Here is a 19,551-nt window from a genome sequence, read left to right as displayed (position 1 = left end):
ATCTTATAGAGAATGTAAGATGGTGGAGAAGTGTTTTTCCCTTATGTTTGGCTGACTATCCAAGGCAGAATAAGCTAAAGGAATTTCTGCTAAAAAAAAGTAACCAGGTATGCTCGTTAGCCTTATATTGATCTTGGATATTTGTACATGTATTCTTATTATCGATTATAAACATTTCTTTTACGCTTTCTTTGGATTTTACATTTCTGTAAATGAGAACAACTACAGTACATGTTCTTAAAATCAATACCTTATTTTTGGAGATGTTCTGTCTTATAGCCGCATACCTCAGTCTCTTATTTGAATACTACTTACTAATTACTTACTTACTTACAATAAATTACTTACTTACTACAAAATGCTTTAATTTTGTCCTGCATCGTCCGTCGTGTTTTTACATTTAAACGTTTTCACATTCTTCCTCGGAAACGCTCAATCAGTTACATGTACAACTGATTCTGTTATAAAACATTGAAGGATTTCGTTGCTGAAGTAGAGTAATAGATTTAGAAGAAAAACTTTTGTCACGTAGTGAATTATTAAAAGTTTATTTACAATGTTACAGAATTTAATTTTGTTTATGGAATTATTTTTAATGCTTATTTTTGACATATGCATCAAATCCTGACGAGAAGCCACAAGGAACGCATGTGTCGACTGCTTTTATGTACATTGTACAATGTAACTAAAATCTAAGATTGGTCAGTTATTTATATGACTAGCTTATACAGTATTTCATTAAAAATTGTAAAAAAAAAAAAAAATCTAGCATGATATCATCTAATTCATTAATGAATTAAAAAAAAAAACATCCTCGCAAAGTAACAGACCGTGAAATAATCTCAACCTTCAAATGATTAATTTTTGTGTCGCCCGGCGTCTGTCTGTCTATCAAGATCAATGGTTACAAGGTCGGTAACTATGGCAATTTACAAATGTATATATCTAGGTGTTAATTTTGAACTTTTCTTTGTCATTTCAATATCATGGTCCATGGCATTCTCCCCTAGGAAAAATGTTTAAAAAAAAACCAATTACTGTTATTTACAACAGTAGATAAGATACACTGTACATGCAAATAAACTGTTAGTCACTTTTTCTCGGGCTTTCAAATTGTTAAGATTAATAATTAAATTGATTATTGATTGAGAAATACACGGTGAAGTTCAATTTGTTGAAAATCAGTTTTAAGGGCAGATAACTCTAACCACAGAATCAGAACTTCTTCACAATTAATAGTATAATCATGGGTGTCTTAAATCTGGTAACCCCCCCCCCCCATTCATTAAAACCTAGATTTCAATAGAAGAAAAGTTAATCTTTTTTTTGTCCCCCGCTTGAAAAGTGGGGGATATTAATTTGGGTTTGTCCGTCCGTCCGTCCGTCTTTCTGTCTGTCTGTAACGCTTTCGTTTCCACACGATATCTCGAGAACCCTTTGAGCTTTTGCAATGAAATTTAGCATAGCAACTCCCTATGGACTAAAGTAGACCCCTATTGATTTTGAGGTCAAAAGGTCAAAGGTCAAGGTCATAAATTAGCAAATTCTGTCTGTTAAAACACTTTCGTTTCCACACGATATCTCTAGAACCATTTGAGCTATTGCAATGAAATTTTACATAACAACTCCCTGTGGCCTAAAGAAGACCCCTATTGATTTTGAGGTCAAAAGGTCAAAGTTCAAGGTCGTAAATTTATACATTCTGTCTTTGTGTAACACTATCATTTCCGGGCGATATTTCAAGAAGATTTTGAGCTTATGCAATGTAATTTTATACCAAAACTCCCTAGGACGTCTCTCGCCCCTCTCAAAGTGCCCCGCCCCGTTTGTTTTATTAGTATTTATAGTATTACATGTCGCTATTTTTAGCGCAGGGGCATGAGGAGAGTTATTGCGTATAAAACAGGTTCTCGGTGGACTTTATGTTCTTATTACATCTATTAGAACTATTTCATAAAGGCTAAATAAATCAAACACCATGGATTGTGTAAAATTTTGAGAATACCGAACTTGAAAATATGAATATATACATGTATGTGACTTCACTTCTGCATATACTTTACTCTATGTAAAGCGATTCCGTGGTCTAGTGGTTATGTCACTCGCTTCAAGTTTAAGAGGTCCCGGGATCGAATCTCGGTAGAACCTGTCTTTTTTTTCCTTTTTTTTTTTAAATACTTTTCTTTTTTTTATTAAATGATAGTATTCAGCATGTGAAATGAAAAATTTATGAGGTTATAAAATCATCATTACAGTGTGATAAATATTCCATATAAAAAGAATCTTCTATACACATAATTACAGAATAAGCAATCAAATCTTTATATGCATATTGACATACATGTATTTTATTTGCTTCAGTATACATGTATACATTTAATAATTCTACAAATTCAGTCAGGGGGATCCGACTTTTTCCCTAAGCGGGGGACACGAATTCTCTGAATTAGCTTGTTAAATCTGTGATGAATTATCGCCTTAAATTCATAAATCATTAAGTCGTAACACTTAGCTTAACACAACCGTAAAGCAAATCTTTTTATTCAAAGACTTGGGTTAGTTTTTTTTAAAAGGACTGCCCGTATCAATTGCCGTGTTTAAATCTGTTTTTTTTTTAAATAGATATGCATGTACTGCCATTTTGTAGCTCATCGGTGACCGCTGGGGATTGAATAGCCGCCAACAGTAAAGCCAAGTAAGGTCAGTTTTTTTTCCGTAAGGGACACTTATAATATATACATGTATTTATTTAAAAAAAATATTTTTCATTGCAGCGAGACAACGCGCAGTCGTTGTTTAACACGGCTTTTCTTGTCTAATAAAGAGACTGAATAGATTTAACAATTTTATTGTTTTGATCCTCAATAATTTAAAAGTGTTAAAATATCCGAGTTAGTAAGAGCTCACAATATAGTTGAAGTTGACGTTATTTAGATATTAAGATTTATTATATAGTTGTAAAGTCATGATTATAAATTTCCACGACTTCCATTCCCGAGAACCCTCTTTAAAAATAAATATCAAATTGCTTATTTCAAACCATAAATGGATTTCGCCCACAATTTACTACACTAATGTTACCAGTAGTACTCTTTTCGTTGGGACAAGGTAATCTCAGACTGAGGTAATTCCCGTGTAGAATACAATGTGTTGATATAAGAAATAATTCTAGGTTGCGCTGTCGAGGTTAATGCGATCAATCCGCTAAAAACTTGTATCAAATGAACTGATTTCATGGTCGGGTACTCTAAAGATCAAACAATTAAACGTACACAAAAATGGTTCTCAACGCTAATGTTCAACTTATATTTTTTTGTCTGCTATATGTACACCAGAGTAAAATAGGCAATGCATTGTTTGACATTTTTTCCGTCATATGAAATTTTTATTTACCATGAAAAAGGTACTAGTTCCTTCGATAGATTTTAAAAGTAACTATCCGTTTAAAAGTTTTGTTTTTCCTTTTAAGTCAACTGTACAGAAACTGCGATCGATAAAGAACGCTTTTGTGAACAAGAAAAGCTGGACGATTGTGCTCTCGGCATTTAGTTTTTCGTTGACTTATATACCCTTATGGATCAAACAAATAAATAAACTAAACATACATCAAGTAAGTTACTGTAAATATTTTAAAATGGTTTTTTTAAAAAAGGACTGAGATTGCCCTAGTTTTCGCATTGAATGGCTACTATTTATAAATATTTTTTTCTGCTCAACGAAATTTAGATAATAGATTTAAACTCCGTGTATTTCAATTACTAAACATGCTAAAGGTCCCGTCTTTTAAAAAAAAGCTAGAGTATTTACTCAAACTCAAGGATGAGTTTAAGAGTAGAAATTTATAAAATTCAGTCATCGTTGGTGGTTCCAAAATCTTATGGATGATTTTCTTTAAAAATTAAAGCAAAAGAAGAGAGAAGATAAGGCCGTTTTTTTTTGTGGATGGGTGGGGGTGGGGTATGTTCAGTGCCCGACTGTAGCGTTAATTTAATTAATACATTGTACATGTACAAGTCAAAATAAACATATCTTTTGTTTATTAATGTTGGTGGTGGGGTGGGGGAGGGGCTTGTCATCTTTTATTTTGGTTTTGAATTACATGTATTCTGTATACATAACGACCCGCGGCTGATGTTTTCAAACATTTCTCAGCATGCTTATAAATTAACATACTCCAAATGATAAACCCCCCCCCCAACATTTTCCTCAAACTACACCCCCAACTTATTCTTTTGTATTCTTACCCCCACCCCATCTCTCTTCAGTATGTCTACAGACAGCGGAAACAAGTGCATACCACCTGATTACATGTATAAACACATGCTGTCCATTAACACTGTATTAGCAGATGTCTATATATACACCATAACATACATAGTGGGTATATCAGGAGACAACTGAGCTAGCGATCTATTGATCGTGCACCAAGACGCGACCAGCAGCGTTAATTAGGCTGTTTGGGGGGAAAATTCAATACTGCTTCATACATGGAGAAAGGTCCGTTTGTATGTATTTACAGCTTTAGAAAGAAATTAAGGTAGGGATCTCTTTTTTGATGGAGCTTAACAAATTTTTAACGCCTTTTAGACTGTAAGATGCGGTATGTATTCTCGATAAGAATTCATTTCTTGCATCGACCAGTCATTACTAATTCAGCATATTACATGTATTATGTATAGGTCGTGCGGGAAATTAAAGAAGAAGCACTCAATACATGTATATGCAGTAAGTCAATGTTAACCCGTAATAGGTTGCCATGGCATTGTCTGTAGTTCGCTAATTATAATGAAGTGATAATTAGTGTTAGTTAGTAATTAAGTAAGTAAATATTTTTATTATAGTGACATGTGTATAGTTTTCCACAACAACAACTAGATACAGTATAAACGTATATATACCTATGTACATTGCACCTAACCCGTCTTACATAAAACAAAATAACAGTCTTGGGGCGGTTCGTTTCTAAATCGATCTGTTTCTGTTTTAAGCGGAAGAGTACGGAAGTCGATTTCCGATCTCGTATTAGGTTGGTAAGGGTAAATATGTGGTCTTCACAAGATCTTTTGCGCCAGAATCCGTCCTGTGTATCGGAGAGTATTCCGTTGTCTTCTGTGTATTACTGTATTCTATCGTTGAAGACTGAAGAGAGTTTTCCTGCCCGATGTTGCTTCGTTTATTACACACATAAAAATCAACACTGCATGTAATTTTAACTTGATAAACTATAATTATATATATAATGTATAAATACGAGGGTTGTTCGAAAAGTTCGTGTACGATGTGAATCTTCGTTATATTACTCACTAGTAATTTAAATTAAGCACAATATAATGTGTAAAAATATCTGTTTTGTTGATGTTTGAAGTTTCATTCCATTCGATTTAACAGAAATCAATTTACTTCATTTAAAATCAACATGTTTGTACCCCCGAAGCACACTTAACGGCAATGTAACGTCAAAACTACAAGAATTTCTACAAAAAAAAAAAAAAAAACAATATCCCTATACATGTCACACAGTATAATCCAATGCCCACTCATTAAATCCATTTTCTAATACTTGACATATATATTTTTTAAAGAATTACTCTCGTTGTGTAATTTCCTTTGTTAAGGTTTTAAATTCTTTTATTACTTAACTCTGCTTTCACAGGATACGCAACTCTGAAGCGCCTATGTCTTTCCTTGACGTTCCAACTTTTAAAAGTTTTCTCTTTAGATTTTTACAGTTGAACCGTAGCTTCACAGATTGTACTCATACGATACTGAGTCTCTGTCACTCAATGACTGCCTCTATTATATGTACACACATGCACAACTCGCTTGTGACATATTTTCTTGATTCCCTCAACATTTTTAGAGTTTATTCAGGGTTTTTCCTGAGTAAAACACAAAATTTCTTCTTTATCTGCTGCTCTGTGACGTTCTAAAACGTCATTGTTTTTGTCGTTTTCAATAAGGACTACCTCTCTTCTCAAGCTGATTTCTTATCATCAAAGCAAAATATAAAGCAATTATTTGATATACGAATCGAAGTAACAATTCTAAGTTTGAATTTTTAGGTTGTTTTTCGTTTTTGCTCCATTTTACAGAGAATATAACAACAGAAATTATACATGTATGGTGTATTGTCTGAAACTTAGTAAATTTTGACCTGCTCCGCGATTCAATTTTCGTATTTTTAAAATTTGGATAAGTTTTAAATAAATTGTAATATTTTAAGAAAATTAAAAACAAATCATTTGGATTTATTGTATAAATATTTCTACCAAATTTGGATAACATATATGACGTCAAATATAATAGATATGACAGTTGTCCACGAACTTTTCGAACAACCCTCGTATATACATCTTTTTGAAAAAAAAATTATTCCCTTCATAAACATACCTGGTCCTGTTTAAATTGGTGATGATATGAACGATTTGCTTTGGTGAATCATACTCAAAATGTTCATACGGTATAACTGTGGCACGAACATTATATGATTGCTAACTAAAAGCGGTGTATCAATACATATATACATGTACATAGTGATACAGAGGGCATGATGCATCGGTAAACTTAAAATGAAGAATCGAAGAAATGAAAAACCCGGTTCTTTTTTAGTGCAAACTTGCCTATATAGCATTATAATTTGTTTAGAAATCAGTACACTGTTTAGTCTGTTTAGAAATCAGTACACTGTTTAGTTTGTTTAGAAATCAGTACACTGTTTAGTTTGTTTAGAAATCAGTACACTGTTTAGTCTGTTTAGAAATCAGTACACTGTTTAGTTTGTTTAGAAATCAGTACACTGTTTAGTTTGTTTAGAAATCAGTACACTGTTTAGTTTGTTTAGAAATCAGTATACACTGTTTAGTCTGTTTAGAAATCAGTACACTGTTTAGTTTGTTTAGAAATCAGTACACTGTTTAGTTTGTTTAGAAATCAGTACACTGTTTAGTTTGTTTAGAAATCAGTACACTGTTTAGTTTGTTTAGAAATCAGTACACTGTTTAGTTTGTTTAGAAATCAGTACATTGTTTAGTTTGTTTAGAAATCAGTACACTGTTTAGTTTGTTTAGAAATCAGTACACTGTTTAGTTTGTTTAGAAATCAGTACACTGTTTAGTTTGTTTAGAAATCAGTACACTGTTTAGTTTGTTTAGAAATCAGTACACTGTTTAGTTTGTTTAGAAATCAGTATACACTGTTTAGTTTGTTTAGAAATCAGTACACTGTTTAGTTTGTTTAGAAATCAGTACACTGTTTAGTTTGTTTAGAAATCAGTACACTGTTTAGTTTGTTTAGAAATCAGTACACTGTTTAGTTTGTTTAGAAATCAGTACACTGTTTAGTTTGTTTAGAAATCAGTACACTGTTTAGTTTGTTTAGAAATCAGTACACTGTTTAGTTTGTTTAGAAATCAGTACCCTGTTTAGTTTGTTTAGAAATCAGTACACCGTTTAGTTTGTTTAGAAATCAGTACACTGTTTAGTTTGTTTAGAAATCAGTACACTGTTTAGTTTGTTTAGAAATCAGTACACTGTTTAGTTTGTTTAGAAATCAGTACACTGTTTAGTTTGTTTAGAAATCAGTACACCGTTTAGTTTGTTTAGAAATCAGTACACTGTATAGTTTGTTTAGAAATCAGTACACTGTTCAGTTTGTTTAGAAATCAGTACACTGTTTAGTTTGTTTAGAAATCAGTACACTGTTTAGTTTGTTTAGAAATCAGTACACTGTTTAGTTTGTTTAGAAATCAGTACACTGTTTAGTTTGTTTAGAAATCAGTACCCTGTTTAGTTTGTTTAGAAATCAGTACACTGTTTAGTTTGTTTAGAAATCAGTACACTGTTTAGTTTGTTTAGAAATCAGTACACTGTTTAGTTTGTTTAGAAATCAGTACACTGTTTAGTTTGTTTAGAAATCAGTACACTGTTTAGTTTGTTTAGAAATCAGTACTCTGTTTAGTTTGTTTAGAAATCAGTACACTGTTTAGTTTGTTTAGAAATCAGTACACTGTTTAGTTTGTTTCTCCGAGTTTATTTCTCCTTATTTTAAAACTTAGAACTGACCAAAGGGACAAACACCACCGCCTGGGTCTTTGGAGAAGGTGACAAGTCACGATTAATACATGTACTAGTGTAGATAGATCTTAGAGGTCTTCACAATTTTTAAAAGCATTTAGAGTGATTATTTACCGGTAATTGTTCATTATATTTTTTATAATGAAAATAAGGCGCGGTACATGTATAATAAAACATCAATACTGTTATTTATTACAATAAAAAAGAAAAAGAAAACAAATTGTCAAGTATTTTCCTATCGAAAAGTATAAAGGCTTTATTTAATATCCATTTTTTTCTACAGTGACTAAAGATCAACATCATTACACCCCCTCAGATCATACGCAATCTTTGTGTGAAGTGGAAACTTCCAACACCACAGATTATTCTCCATAAGAATGATACAAAACAGCCACAAATAATGATTTTTTTTTCTGTCAATGACCTTGAACTTGCAAATATAATTGTGGATCAAGGTCATGACACACTTTCGGGTCATAAGATACTGAGTAGCTTTATGTCAAATGAGAATTCATCAAGTTTATCCATAAGAAATATATGGACCTGAAACGAATTATGAACTTTCTCCGTAGATGAAATGGAACTTGCCCCATGACCTTGGGTCAAGGTCATGACATACCTTCCGGTTATGAACAATCTCTCTGTGATGCAGTAGATTCTAACATTCCTCTGTACGAAAGATATGGACCGTACACGTTTGCACAGACGGACAGAGAGACAGATAAACAGGCAGACAGACATACGCGATCCCTATTTGACCACCCTCCCCCACTTTGTTTGCGGGGGATATAAATATCAAAATGCTTTATATATGACCTGATTTTATGTTCGTATTTTGATAAAAAAAAAAAACCTTTTGTCCAGAGGTAAACCCTTCGACATCTCAGCTACAAGTATATGTAAGTCAGTCAGTAATTGCTACGTTCCTTTTTATTTTCAGATTAAAATGAGATCAAGCCGAATGTCGACGAGTCTCTACAACTATCTTCTTGGGGGTGGATCCAAAAGTTCTTTCAAAAAAGTCTTTCTTCTATCTCTATTGTTCGCCATCACAGTCTGGATTTACAGCTTCGTTAGGTTCAATGCTGTTTACCATGACCACTGTTTACACTGGTCAGAAACATCCGACATTAGTATACCACAAGATGAGCAGCTTCATCAAATGTCTCTATATAGGCTCTCATGTTTATATCAGCGCTACGTCACTTCCCTTCAAAGTTTGTGTACAGAACCTAAGCGTTTTGGAAACGTAGATTACGGTGGTGTTCGAATTTGCGCGGATGGCGGTGTTGCACCTAGTTTGAATTGTGTTGTATACAGCTATAATCATGGTTTAAGTGATAGGTTTGTTGAGCAGATACATGCCAAATACAGGTGTAACGTTGTCTTCTATGGAAATGAAATGGAACCGCGAAAATATACACACTTTTTAAGATTTAATAAAATTTTATACAACTACGAAAGAGAACTTAGCGTAGTAATTCTTAAAATCAAATCTAGTGATTTTCCGTTTCTATTAGATTTTAGCAAAAGTGTTAGAGTAGCCAGTATAAAACAAATTATTTTAGAGATTCACTATGACACAAAAAAGGAAAAGCCAGAAGATTATATTATGTTGCTTACAGCACTACGTGAATTACACTCTTCTAATTACGTAATATATTGGTACGACAGAAACTGGGAATATGTTGAAAACAGTAGGACAAAACAACGAAAATCAAAATGCTTTACGATCAATATGTTTCTGAAAAATCAAAATATTTCATCCTCGTCTCAGCATGAATCAAATATGATTTCACCGAAAATAAATTTACCAGATATAGCTCCACTGGGAATACGTCCTCTAGGTCGAGAGGAAGGTTTAAAATACGAAAAGATGTTCAATGATTATATAACAAAACACCAAATTCTCTGCAAACAGATGATCCGTTTGGGGAATATTGTGGACGGAGGATGGGACGTATGTCATGATTTCCGGTTCCGGCCGAAAACACCTTGCATAGTGTATTCCATTGGAATAAGTAACGACTTTTCATTTGATGAGGACATGGAGAAAACTTACGGATGTGACGTATATTCATTTGATCCGAGTATGAATGTCGGTAATTATAAACATTCGGAACACATCATGTTTTATCAAGTTGGACTCGGCGACAAAGTTAGTGAGATCGAAGTGAAAGGGTTAAAATGGAAAATTAAAAACTTGAAGACAATAATGAAGGAGTTAGGTCATACAGAGAAAAAGATTGATGTGCTTAAAATAGATATAGAAGGGAGTGAAAGACAGAGTCTTCCGGAAATAATAGAATCCGGTGCTCTAAAAAACGTAGTTCAACTTTGTCTGGAATTTCATAGCTATATTGACGTTGGTGCCATGAGAAAACTTTATGAGCTCGGGTTTAGAATATATTGGGCCCACCAGAATCCTACAGCGCCTATGTACAAGAGCGATGAGACTTTTTCTTATGGAATGGAAGTATATTTTGTAAATATTAACTTTAAATAGATTTAATTATTTAAAATTTCATATTAATTATTTTAAAAATTGTTACTTTTTATTTGTTGGTTGTTAAAAGTTGAATCGGATTGTACATGTATAGCCTTAGTATAAAAGGTTCAATGCATTCATTCTTGGAAAATCTTTTTTTCTGAACATGGTTATTAAACAAACTAAGTAAGTACCTAGTTCTCATGAGCACGGTTGCCTCTTATAATAGTTTGATATTTATGACCCATAATTCAGACCTTCTGGTGTTACGGCGGGCATCTGTTGATTATTCTAATGTGAAAATGCATTAATTCTTTCAAAAATTCTTTGAAAATCTTGTTTGCACTTAGATATTATTAAAGGAAAAGTTTGCATGGTCATGATAAGAAAGGATGCCTCTTCTATAATTGTAAAATTCATGGTCTCATGGTTGGTATGAGACTATGGAGATCATACAGAGAATGTGCATTTTAAAAATTCTTTAAAAATCCTTTCTGCACCTGGATAAGTTTCATCGCCATTTAGTCAGATGTTTAAATAAAAAGTCAGATGTTCTGGTGTAAGTGTGGGACTCTTTTCATAATATAGTGAATTGTGTTAATTCTTTGAAAATGTTCAGCATCGATGATGACGGTTCCTCTTCCAAATCATTGAATTTCATCACCCTGGGATAGGTTCTGGTGTTAGAGTAGGGCTGTGCTGAACCTATATCAAAAATAAATTATTTCTTGATAATCTTCACTGCTCCTCGGTATATCAGAGGCAAACAGAATAAGTTTTAATGAGGAAGGGTATTTTAACCAGGTTTTTGAACATGTGGACCATTTGTTCAAGCGTTCTCGTCCTGATAAATTAGTACAAAAGCACTACAGAAGTTTGTTTAAAAAATAGTCTGCATGGTGATAGTGATAAATGTGGGGTATTTATCTATGGCTTGATCTATTAGTTAATTTTTTAAATTGTTGTATTATACTCATGGCATTCACAATTATGGAAGAAGCAGCCTTGTTCATCATAACTATGTCATAGTTAGTTTTTTTTAAATACCTAGGAACAGAGAAGTTTTTCAAAGTATTTATGCCTCTTCACCAAATAATCAATAAAGCCCCGTTCTAACACCAGAATCCCTGACCCAGAGACCATGAAATTCACAATTTAGAAAGAGGCAGCCTTGTTACAACGCACTTTGAAAAATTACGCACTTTGAAAAATTTTTTCAAAGTGCGTTAATTTTTGGGACCAGGTTAACGCACTTTGAAAAAATTTTTCAAAGTGCGTTGAATTTGGGACCAAATCAACGCACTTTGAAAAAATTTTTCAAAGTGCGTTAAGACTGTACATCATAATTTTACACCATGTAAACATTTAACGCACTTTGAAAAAATTTTCATGAAACAAAAGGAATTAGACTTACATGTATATTTTAGAAATAGACAACAGTATTACCCCCTCGCAACGTATGATGGGATATAGTGATGCGATTATGTGTGCTATTACTTTATGTGTATTTTTTTTTTATCTGTGTGGAATTGACGTAATTTGTATCGCGATCGATGTCAAATGCTGCCTTGATTTACTGAACATGCTTTTTGGGAAGGAATGCTCCGCTTTGCGGTGCCCTTACCTTGATGTGTTTCTTTCTAAAAACTGATGGATTGAAGAAAACCTAGAAACGGACAACGAAGAAAAGACTGGCTGAATTAAGGTCTATCAGCTTAACTCTTTATCATTCCCACCCAGATGTATCTATTTCTATAACTCGTAAACTTAAGTGTCAATGATATTTGGAAAAAAGAGCATTCTAAATACAGTATAAGCACTGTACAAGGAAGTCTGTAGTAAATCGAAATTTTGTTCTTTTAAATCTCAAAGTCTATTTATGTTCATTTTCAGGAAAATCAGAATATTAATAACATTAATTACATTTAATTATTATAATATTAAGTACCTGTCTGCTTTTCGATGTTAATTTGATACCATATCTGATATTCTCTCTGTTAACCTCCAGGTATTTAACTTACATGATATTTTCATAGGAATTGTTCATTTAACATGTATCTAATATCTTTTCTCATGTTTTACGCAAATAAATAAAGCATATATAAATTAATAAAATACAATTATTTAGTTTTAAATAGCTTTAAAATTGGTGAAAAATAAGCATTTTTTTTCGTTTTTTGTCTATAAACATATGCCCCCCCCCCCGTGAAACACAAAAAGCTTTGGCATAAATTTGTAAAATGACAGTCCATATTATCTGTAAAAAGGAATTTTTGTTTCACGGGGGGGGGGTTGTTTTAAAAATATTTTCAGTTTTCCGTTGATTTCTATAGTGGAAAACACAAGTTTTGCCAAAATTATAGAGTTATCTCTCTTTGGTATCCCAAATAAGTAAGGTTTTATGAAAATTCATATAAATATGTATAAAAATTTTGAGAATCATTCCAAGATGTTAACTTTTGAGAATTGACTTAGAGATAGGCGGAAGAATAATACTATCGTTCGTAGTTCTTTACGACCTTGAATGTTGACCTTTTGACCCCAAATTCAAAAGGGGTCTTCCTAAGGCCACAGGGATTCTGTTATGTTAAATTTCATTGCAAAAGCCCAAAGGGTTGTCGAGATATCGTGTGGAAACGAAAGCGTTACAGAAAGACGGATGGACGGACAGCTAGACGGACGGACGGACCCAAATTAATATCCCCCACTTTTCAAGCGGGGGACAAAAAGTATCAAATCAGGTTCAAATGATAAGTTATCATACTTAAGATTTGTAGGAATATTGACTAAGCCATGCAGAATTTTTTTTTCAAAGTGCGTTAATATGGTCCATATTAACGCACTTTGAAAAAAAAAAAATTTTTTTCAAAGTGCGTTAACCTGGTCCCAAAAATTAACGCACTTTGAAAAATTTTTTCAAAGTGCGTAATTTTTTCAAAGTGCGTTGCCACACAGCCTTATTCAACATAACTTTGTAACTGGTTAGTTTATTTAAAATCCTTGCGCACAGAAGATTTTTATAAAAGGTATGCAATTTCACTTTTATCTATTTAGCCCTGTCATAGCACTAGAACCCCTGAACCTGGGGACTTGAATTTCACAATTTTATTAGAGACATATTACAACAATGCCAACAGTTTTACTGCTTGATGTCCAGGAGTAAAGAGATTTTTAAAGATTGCATTAATTTAAGTGGTTTGGCATCACCCCCTCAAGCATTAGGGTGACAGGGACAATGAAATTCGCAATTATTGTTTCCCTTCATTCATTGATGCTTTATGCCAAAATTGATTGAAATTGGTTGAGTGGTTATAGAGAAGAAGCTGAAAATGTTCAAATGTTTACACACGACGGACGTAAACGAATAGCAATAGATTATCTGATTTTACTCAATCATTTTTTTTATATTGAAATATACTAGTACATGAAAAAATCCTCTCTTCAACTACTTGGCCAGAAAAACGAAACTTAAGTGAAAGCATTCTGCGTGGTGTAGATTCCATATAGTTCAACATGGCCCCCGATGTAGGGCGGGGCCACTTAAAGGGAATCTAAGTTTTACATTGAAATACATACAGGGTGTTTCACAATATATGTCACACATCTAAACACAGAGAGATTAATGACAACAAAAGCTACATATACATATTATATATCATTTTAATCAGGATATGTTCAAAATTATTTTTTTGAGTCAGAAGTATCGAACATTCTCCACTTCAGTTACTATGGCAACAAATTCTAAAATGTTATTCTCCAAGTGTTTTCCGAAAATTGTCCTTAATAACTTAAGAGACTAATGCTCAGAAATTTCTGACCACTGTTTTGTAAGCTTCACAGGATACCTGAGACTTTTTGTTTTATATTTGACTTTTTAGAACCCACGTCACTACTGGACGAAAAAAGTGCTGAGAATCCCAAATTTTACTGATAAAGTTTGATAATTACTGATACTGTGCTGTTGTTGCTGATAAATACTGATATTTACTGTTATTATTACTGTTGTTGCTGATATTTTTTGTTGTTTCTGATAAATACTGATAATTACTGTTGCCTTTTACTGTTGAGTCTGATAAATACTGATAAATACTGTTGATGTACTGTCGTTGCTGAGAATTGCTGATAATTACTGTTGAGGTACTGTCGATGCTGAGATTTACTGATAATTACTGTGGTCATTGTTTTTAACCTGGTAATTGGTTTAAAATAAAACAGAGGGCTATTAAACCCTTCAATTATTACTTTCTTCTACTTGAATTATCATGACAAAATGTTCATATTTCTTTAAATGTTCTGCATGTGACAACGTTACATGACTGTATGTATGTATGCTGATCTCAATTTCTACATTACGTTTGTGAAAATTTTGACATTAATCAAATGAATTATTAATAGAATGAATATATAGATTTAGAATTAATAAAAAAAATGAACTGCAGAAAAAAAAATGGAATTTTACTTTTTCATAAGATCTTATTGAAAAATAAACTGTAAATAAAAAGAAAATTATGCTATCTTAAAAAGATCCATCGCCGCCTTTCCCGACTCCAAGAAAATTATGTAGGGAGATCGGTGATCTTTTTTTTCAATAATAAGAAAAAAGTTCTTAATGGATGGAAACAAAATCGGGATAAAAAAAGTTTCCTGTAGGTTAGAAAAGTTGGATTTGTTCCGTTTTCACTAGGTCAACTGGTCGAGTTTGGACAACATTTTGTTTTTGAAGGCCTTTTTTTTCTCGAAAACAATTATATTTATCTTTTAAATGTTCAGTTTTCTGGTCTCTTTTTGTCGAAATATTTGAAAATTTGCTCGAACATTAGAAATTTTATCCGTTTTAAAAGTAACTAAGAGGCGAAAACGGGTTTGAATATGTTCAATCTGTGGGCACTGATTCTAATTAATAATTTATTTATTTATCCATTTATTTGAATGTTATGTAGACGTTTGTAGATTATACAAGAATTGAACTCCTCCACATGTAAATATGTACAAGTACACACTGTATGCATGTGCAACCGGCAAATGGGGCGAGCTGATTAAAAATTAGAGGTTAAGAATCCCTAGTGCAAAGGTACAAGTGTTTAGTTTATCTCTTAAAATTTAGATATAAAATAATTTTTTATTTAATCAGTTTTGAAATCTCGTTAATTTTTTTTTTAATTTGATTTTATGGAATGGGAAATAAGAACTGAAATGAGACTTAATTTAATATGTTACTATTAGTATATGATCAAATTGATCGATTTTAATTTTGCATGGTAAAACGTTGAAAGGAAAACACCTTTAAATTGATTTCAATTGATCAGAAATTGGTGATCGACCTGTGATTTGGCTGTATTGTGTACATGTCTTCAGCCCCGGGGTAGAACGGGGTACAACTTGTATATTCCATGCAAATTGTAGTGGTCTGCGTAACAATGGGCTCTAATTACCTATTGTTCTTCGTCTGCGGCTACCGGTGTTATCAATAAACAAACTACCTACACTGTACATGTACTCGCTACTTTGAAACAATCTTAAAGTTTATGGTCGCACGAAAAAAAAAAATTCTATAATATTGAATTTGATGACGAATAAAATTGATAGAAAAAATATTTAGAATAGAACACTTTGGTACTATAATAAAAGAAAGATATATACATGTACATGTACATCATGTACGTTGTACAGACTTATTTTAATTATTATTTCAATTCTCAAAGATCTGTCTTTCTTCAGTATTTAATTTCATTTTTTAGTTTTACGCATATTTCTGCAATCAATCAATTATTTATTTGAATCTTTTTACCATTTTACATTAGTATACATAGACCACAAAAACATTTTAAATGTAGGTGATTTTATACATAACAGTAGGTCTAAAAGGCATGCGTGAATAAGAATCTAGTAAACAAAAAAAATTTGTAGGTTGCTATAAATGCGAAGTAAGGGAATTTAGGCCGGGCAGTATATTTTGTTTATCAGATAAAAGAATATCCCGGGGGAGGTGGTCACATGTATTTTCAATTCTGAATCTCTGCTAACGATAGTTTGGGACCGGTAAATACGTAGACGAGAAATTGACTTCACTTTAAAAAAAAAAATGTGCGAAATATACAATCATATAGATATTAAGAGAAAGATTGTTTAGTGAAACACTTTTTTGAAATAATATTAGCATTAATTGTTCACAATTCAGATGCAGAGAAACTCCACTTCGCTTAATCCGAGAAAAAAACCCCTTAAAATTATATTGATTTTGAATGTCAGAAACATGAGGTTGTGTGTCGCACTCATGAATAAATGTTATAATTACTTCAGTTCTGAATTTTGTATGGTTCATTGCAATTGATTCTCTAAAATAATTTTATTCATGCATATAAAAAATTCGATGAGTATAATATCATAACTTGCATGACTTTTAAAACACACAACTAAAGAACAGACCTTGTCCTATCGGTTATCACTTAATTGTAAACAGTATTTCACCCCCTCCTTTTTGTGCTACAATCAAGTAAAATCATATAAATAAGCACCAAGTTTGTACTGATCGTTTATACAAAGGTCTCTGACAAAAATGGAATAAAAAAAATTATAATCTCTGCACAAAATTCTAATTTTACAAAAACGCAAGCCGTAACGATATCCCTATGGCAGAATGTACTAATAATTGACCCGATTCTAAAACGAAAGTAGAACTTAAATTACACGTGGTTGACAGGTATGTTCCAGAACAACAAGCACAAAGTTTGCATTGATGGAAAAAGTTAATTCAAGTTCTGATTTATTTTATTTTGTTTTTTAACTGACTGACCGCATATAACATGTTTAAGGAGTGGCGCATTATATTAGAAGCCATATATGCCCATAGACTTAAAACTGTATACAATGAAAAAAGAATTAGCCTAAAGAAAGACGTGTATTTCATTGACTGAAAATCTCACTGCATAAGATTTATGTTATGTAGTGTACAATACTTAAGCCTTAACAAATAATTTAAACTTTAAACGAGAGAGAGAGAGAAAGCGACACAATGATATAAAATTCGCAGCGAGAACATCGGAGAACTAGAGCGCGCTGTCTACATAATATATAAAAAAAATAATTAAAGATGCTTCAATTTAATTATTAAACCCTGTCACATTCTTCTATAAAATAACAAAGTGTACGCTTCAAGACTAGAATTTATGACAAATATTTAATACTGTCTTGTTAAAATGAGAGCTTAATTTAAAAGTAAATGGAAAGGGGGGGGGGGGGTGTTTTCAACTTAATGTGCTCATGCATTTTCAGTTCTCCACACGGTAAAATAAATTGATATTTACAACCATTGACTGTATTGAAGTATTAAAGATACCCACAAAAAGATTTTGATGACAGTACACATACATGTGAGAAAAAAATATGAGATGACACCATTTTAACCTTTATGAACAAAAATTAAACTTTAAAAAAAAAAGTACTTGGGAAGAAAACCCACTGCAAATACAGCAGAATAATTTTCCTCAGATAATGTCATCTACGTGTAAGGAGAAATTTAAAGAAAAAACATAAACATTTATGTTAACATTATGGTCTAAAAATAATTATAATGAAATCAATAGCTGAAAACTGAAAACAAATTAATAAAACGTGACTTTTTTTTAGAATAATTTATTTTGTAATTGACTGCAATGAATTTGTTAAAATACTTAAAAAAAAAACAAATAATCATTTCTCACGCTATTTTCATCCATTCCCAGGTTAAAAACAATGACCACAGTAATTATCAGTAAATCTCAGCATCGACAGTACCTCAACAGTAATTATCAGTAATTCTCAGCAGCGACAGTACCTCAACAGTATTTATCAGTATTTATCAGACTCCACAGTAAAAGACGACAGTAATTATCAGTATTTATCAGCAACAACTAAAATTATCAGCAACAACAGTAATAATTACAGTAAATATCAGTATTTATCAGCAACAACAGCACCGTATCAGTAATTATCAAACATTATCAGTAAAATTTGGGATTCTCAGCACTTTTTTCGTCCAGTAGTGAAAGTGCATATCTATTTTTTATTTAAAGTTGCATTTAAATAAATGTGTCGTTTCAGAACTACCAGTATGTGTTAATTTGTGTCCACTTCTTTCGCTCTTCCTTTAAGTCAATCTTGCGAACTTTAATCGACTCTGAACGTCAATTGGCTTTGCCGAGATCTTGTTTGAGGACACACTTAATTCAAATTTAAGATTTCTAAATATACTAGATACACTTACCGGCATTGCTACAATCCATTTCCCTGAAGTCAGATCTAACTTTCATGAGCTTTTCACAATGATTGACTTCAGTTTGATATTGTTCACATCACGTTTTGCTTTTTTTTTGGGGGGGGGGGGGAGGCAAGTTTTAACTGTCTTTCATCTTTACATTATAATTTAGTTCTATTAACTCTCTAATTATTCTTAATACATGAAAACTAGACAACAATTTCTGGTCTGGATATTTTTCATCATCACACCCTGTATATTATTTAGGATATCGTTCTTATAATAAAAGTTTACAACAAATTTTTGCTGCAAGTTGTGCTCCATTTTGGGAACAGCTGGAATTATGACATCATTGATTATATCATCAGTTACTTCATGGTATATTATAATTTTGCGAATACTTTGCAATATCAATATCCTTACCTATAGTGTTTTGGTATTTTTGTTATCATGCTCAATATTCAGATTAAGTCCATTTAGATGTGTGACATATATTGTGAAACACCCTGTACATATATAGAGAAAAAAATCTTTTAACGTCTTCTCTAGAACCAATGGGCAATAAATCTGAAAATTATAAGTATCCTAGGGTATAGTATAAAGAATGGGTGGAGTTAAACCCACTTTTGGTTCTTTTTGCGACTACTCTACCAAGCTGTAAATAAAGTGAATCCAAAATATATTACAAGCAGTAGAAAGAAATACGAATACATCGTAATTTTAGGAAAACATTTGTAAACAAGAGGCCCATGGACCAC

General features: G+C 32.3%; 1 protein-coding gene across 3 annotated transcripts; it reads left to right on the top strand.

Annotated features, from left to right (window-relative positions):
* Positions 1 to 2,606: 2,606 nt before the first annotated feature.
* LOC134259057 (uncharacterized) lies at positions 2,607 to 10,700 on the top strand. 3 transcript variants are annotated; one of them, XM_062741657.1, is made up of 2 exons: positions 2,607 to 2,695; positions 9,013 to 10,700. In XM_062741657.1, exon 2 carries the CDS (start codon positions 9,019 to 9,021, stop codon positions 10,576 to 10,578), a length of 1,560 nt encoding a protein of 519 aa, XP_062597641.1. In that variant the 5' UTR covers positions 2,607 to 2,695; positions 9,013 to 9,018; the 3' UTR covers positions 10,579 to 10,700. The 3 variants fall into 3 exon arrangements, with proteins under 3 accessions (XP_062597641.1, XP_062597640.1, XP_062597639.1); XM_062741656.1 differs by having other exon boundaries at positions 2,613 to 2,700; XM_062741655.1 differs by lacking the exon at positions 2,607 to 2,695 and adding an exon at positions 3,488 to 3,610.
* Positions 10,701 to 19,551: the final 8,851 nt, after the last annotated feature.

The sequence above is a fragment of the Saccostrea cucullata genome, unplaced genomic scaffold (genome assembly GCF_032062105.1).
Source record: "Saccostrea cucullata isolate Sc308-1 unplaced genomic scaffold, CSIRO_AGI_Scuc_v1 ctg810, whole genome shotgun sequence".
Taxonomy (NCBI): Eukaryota; Metazoa; Mollusca; class Bivalvia; order Ostreida; family Ostreidae; genus Saccostrea; species Saccostrea cuccullata.
Note: the sequence above shows the minus strand (reverse complement) of the source record. Positions and strands in the feature narration are given on the sequence as shown.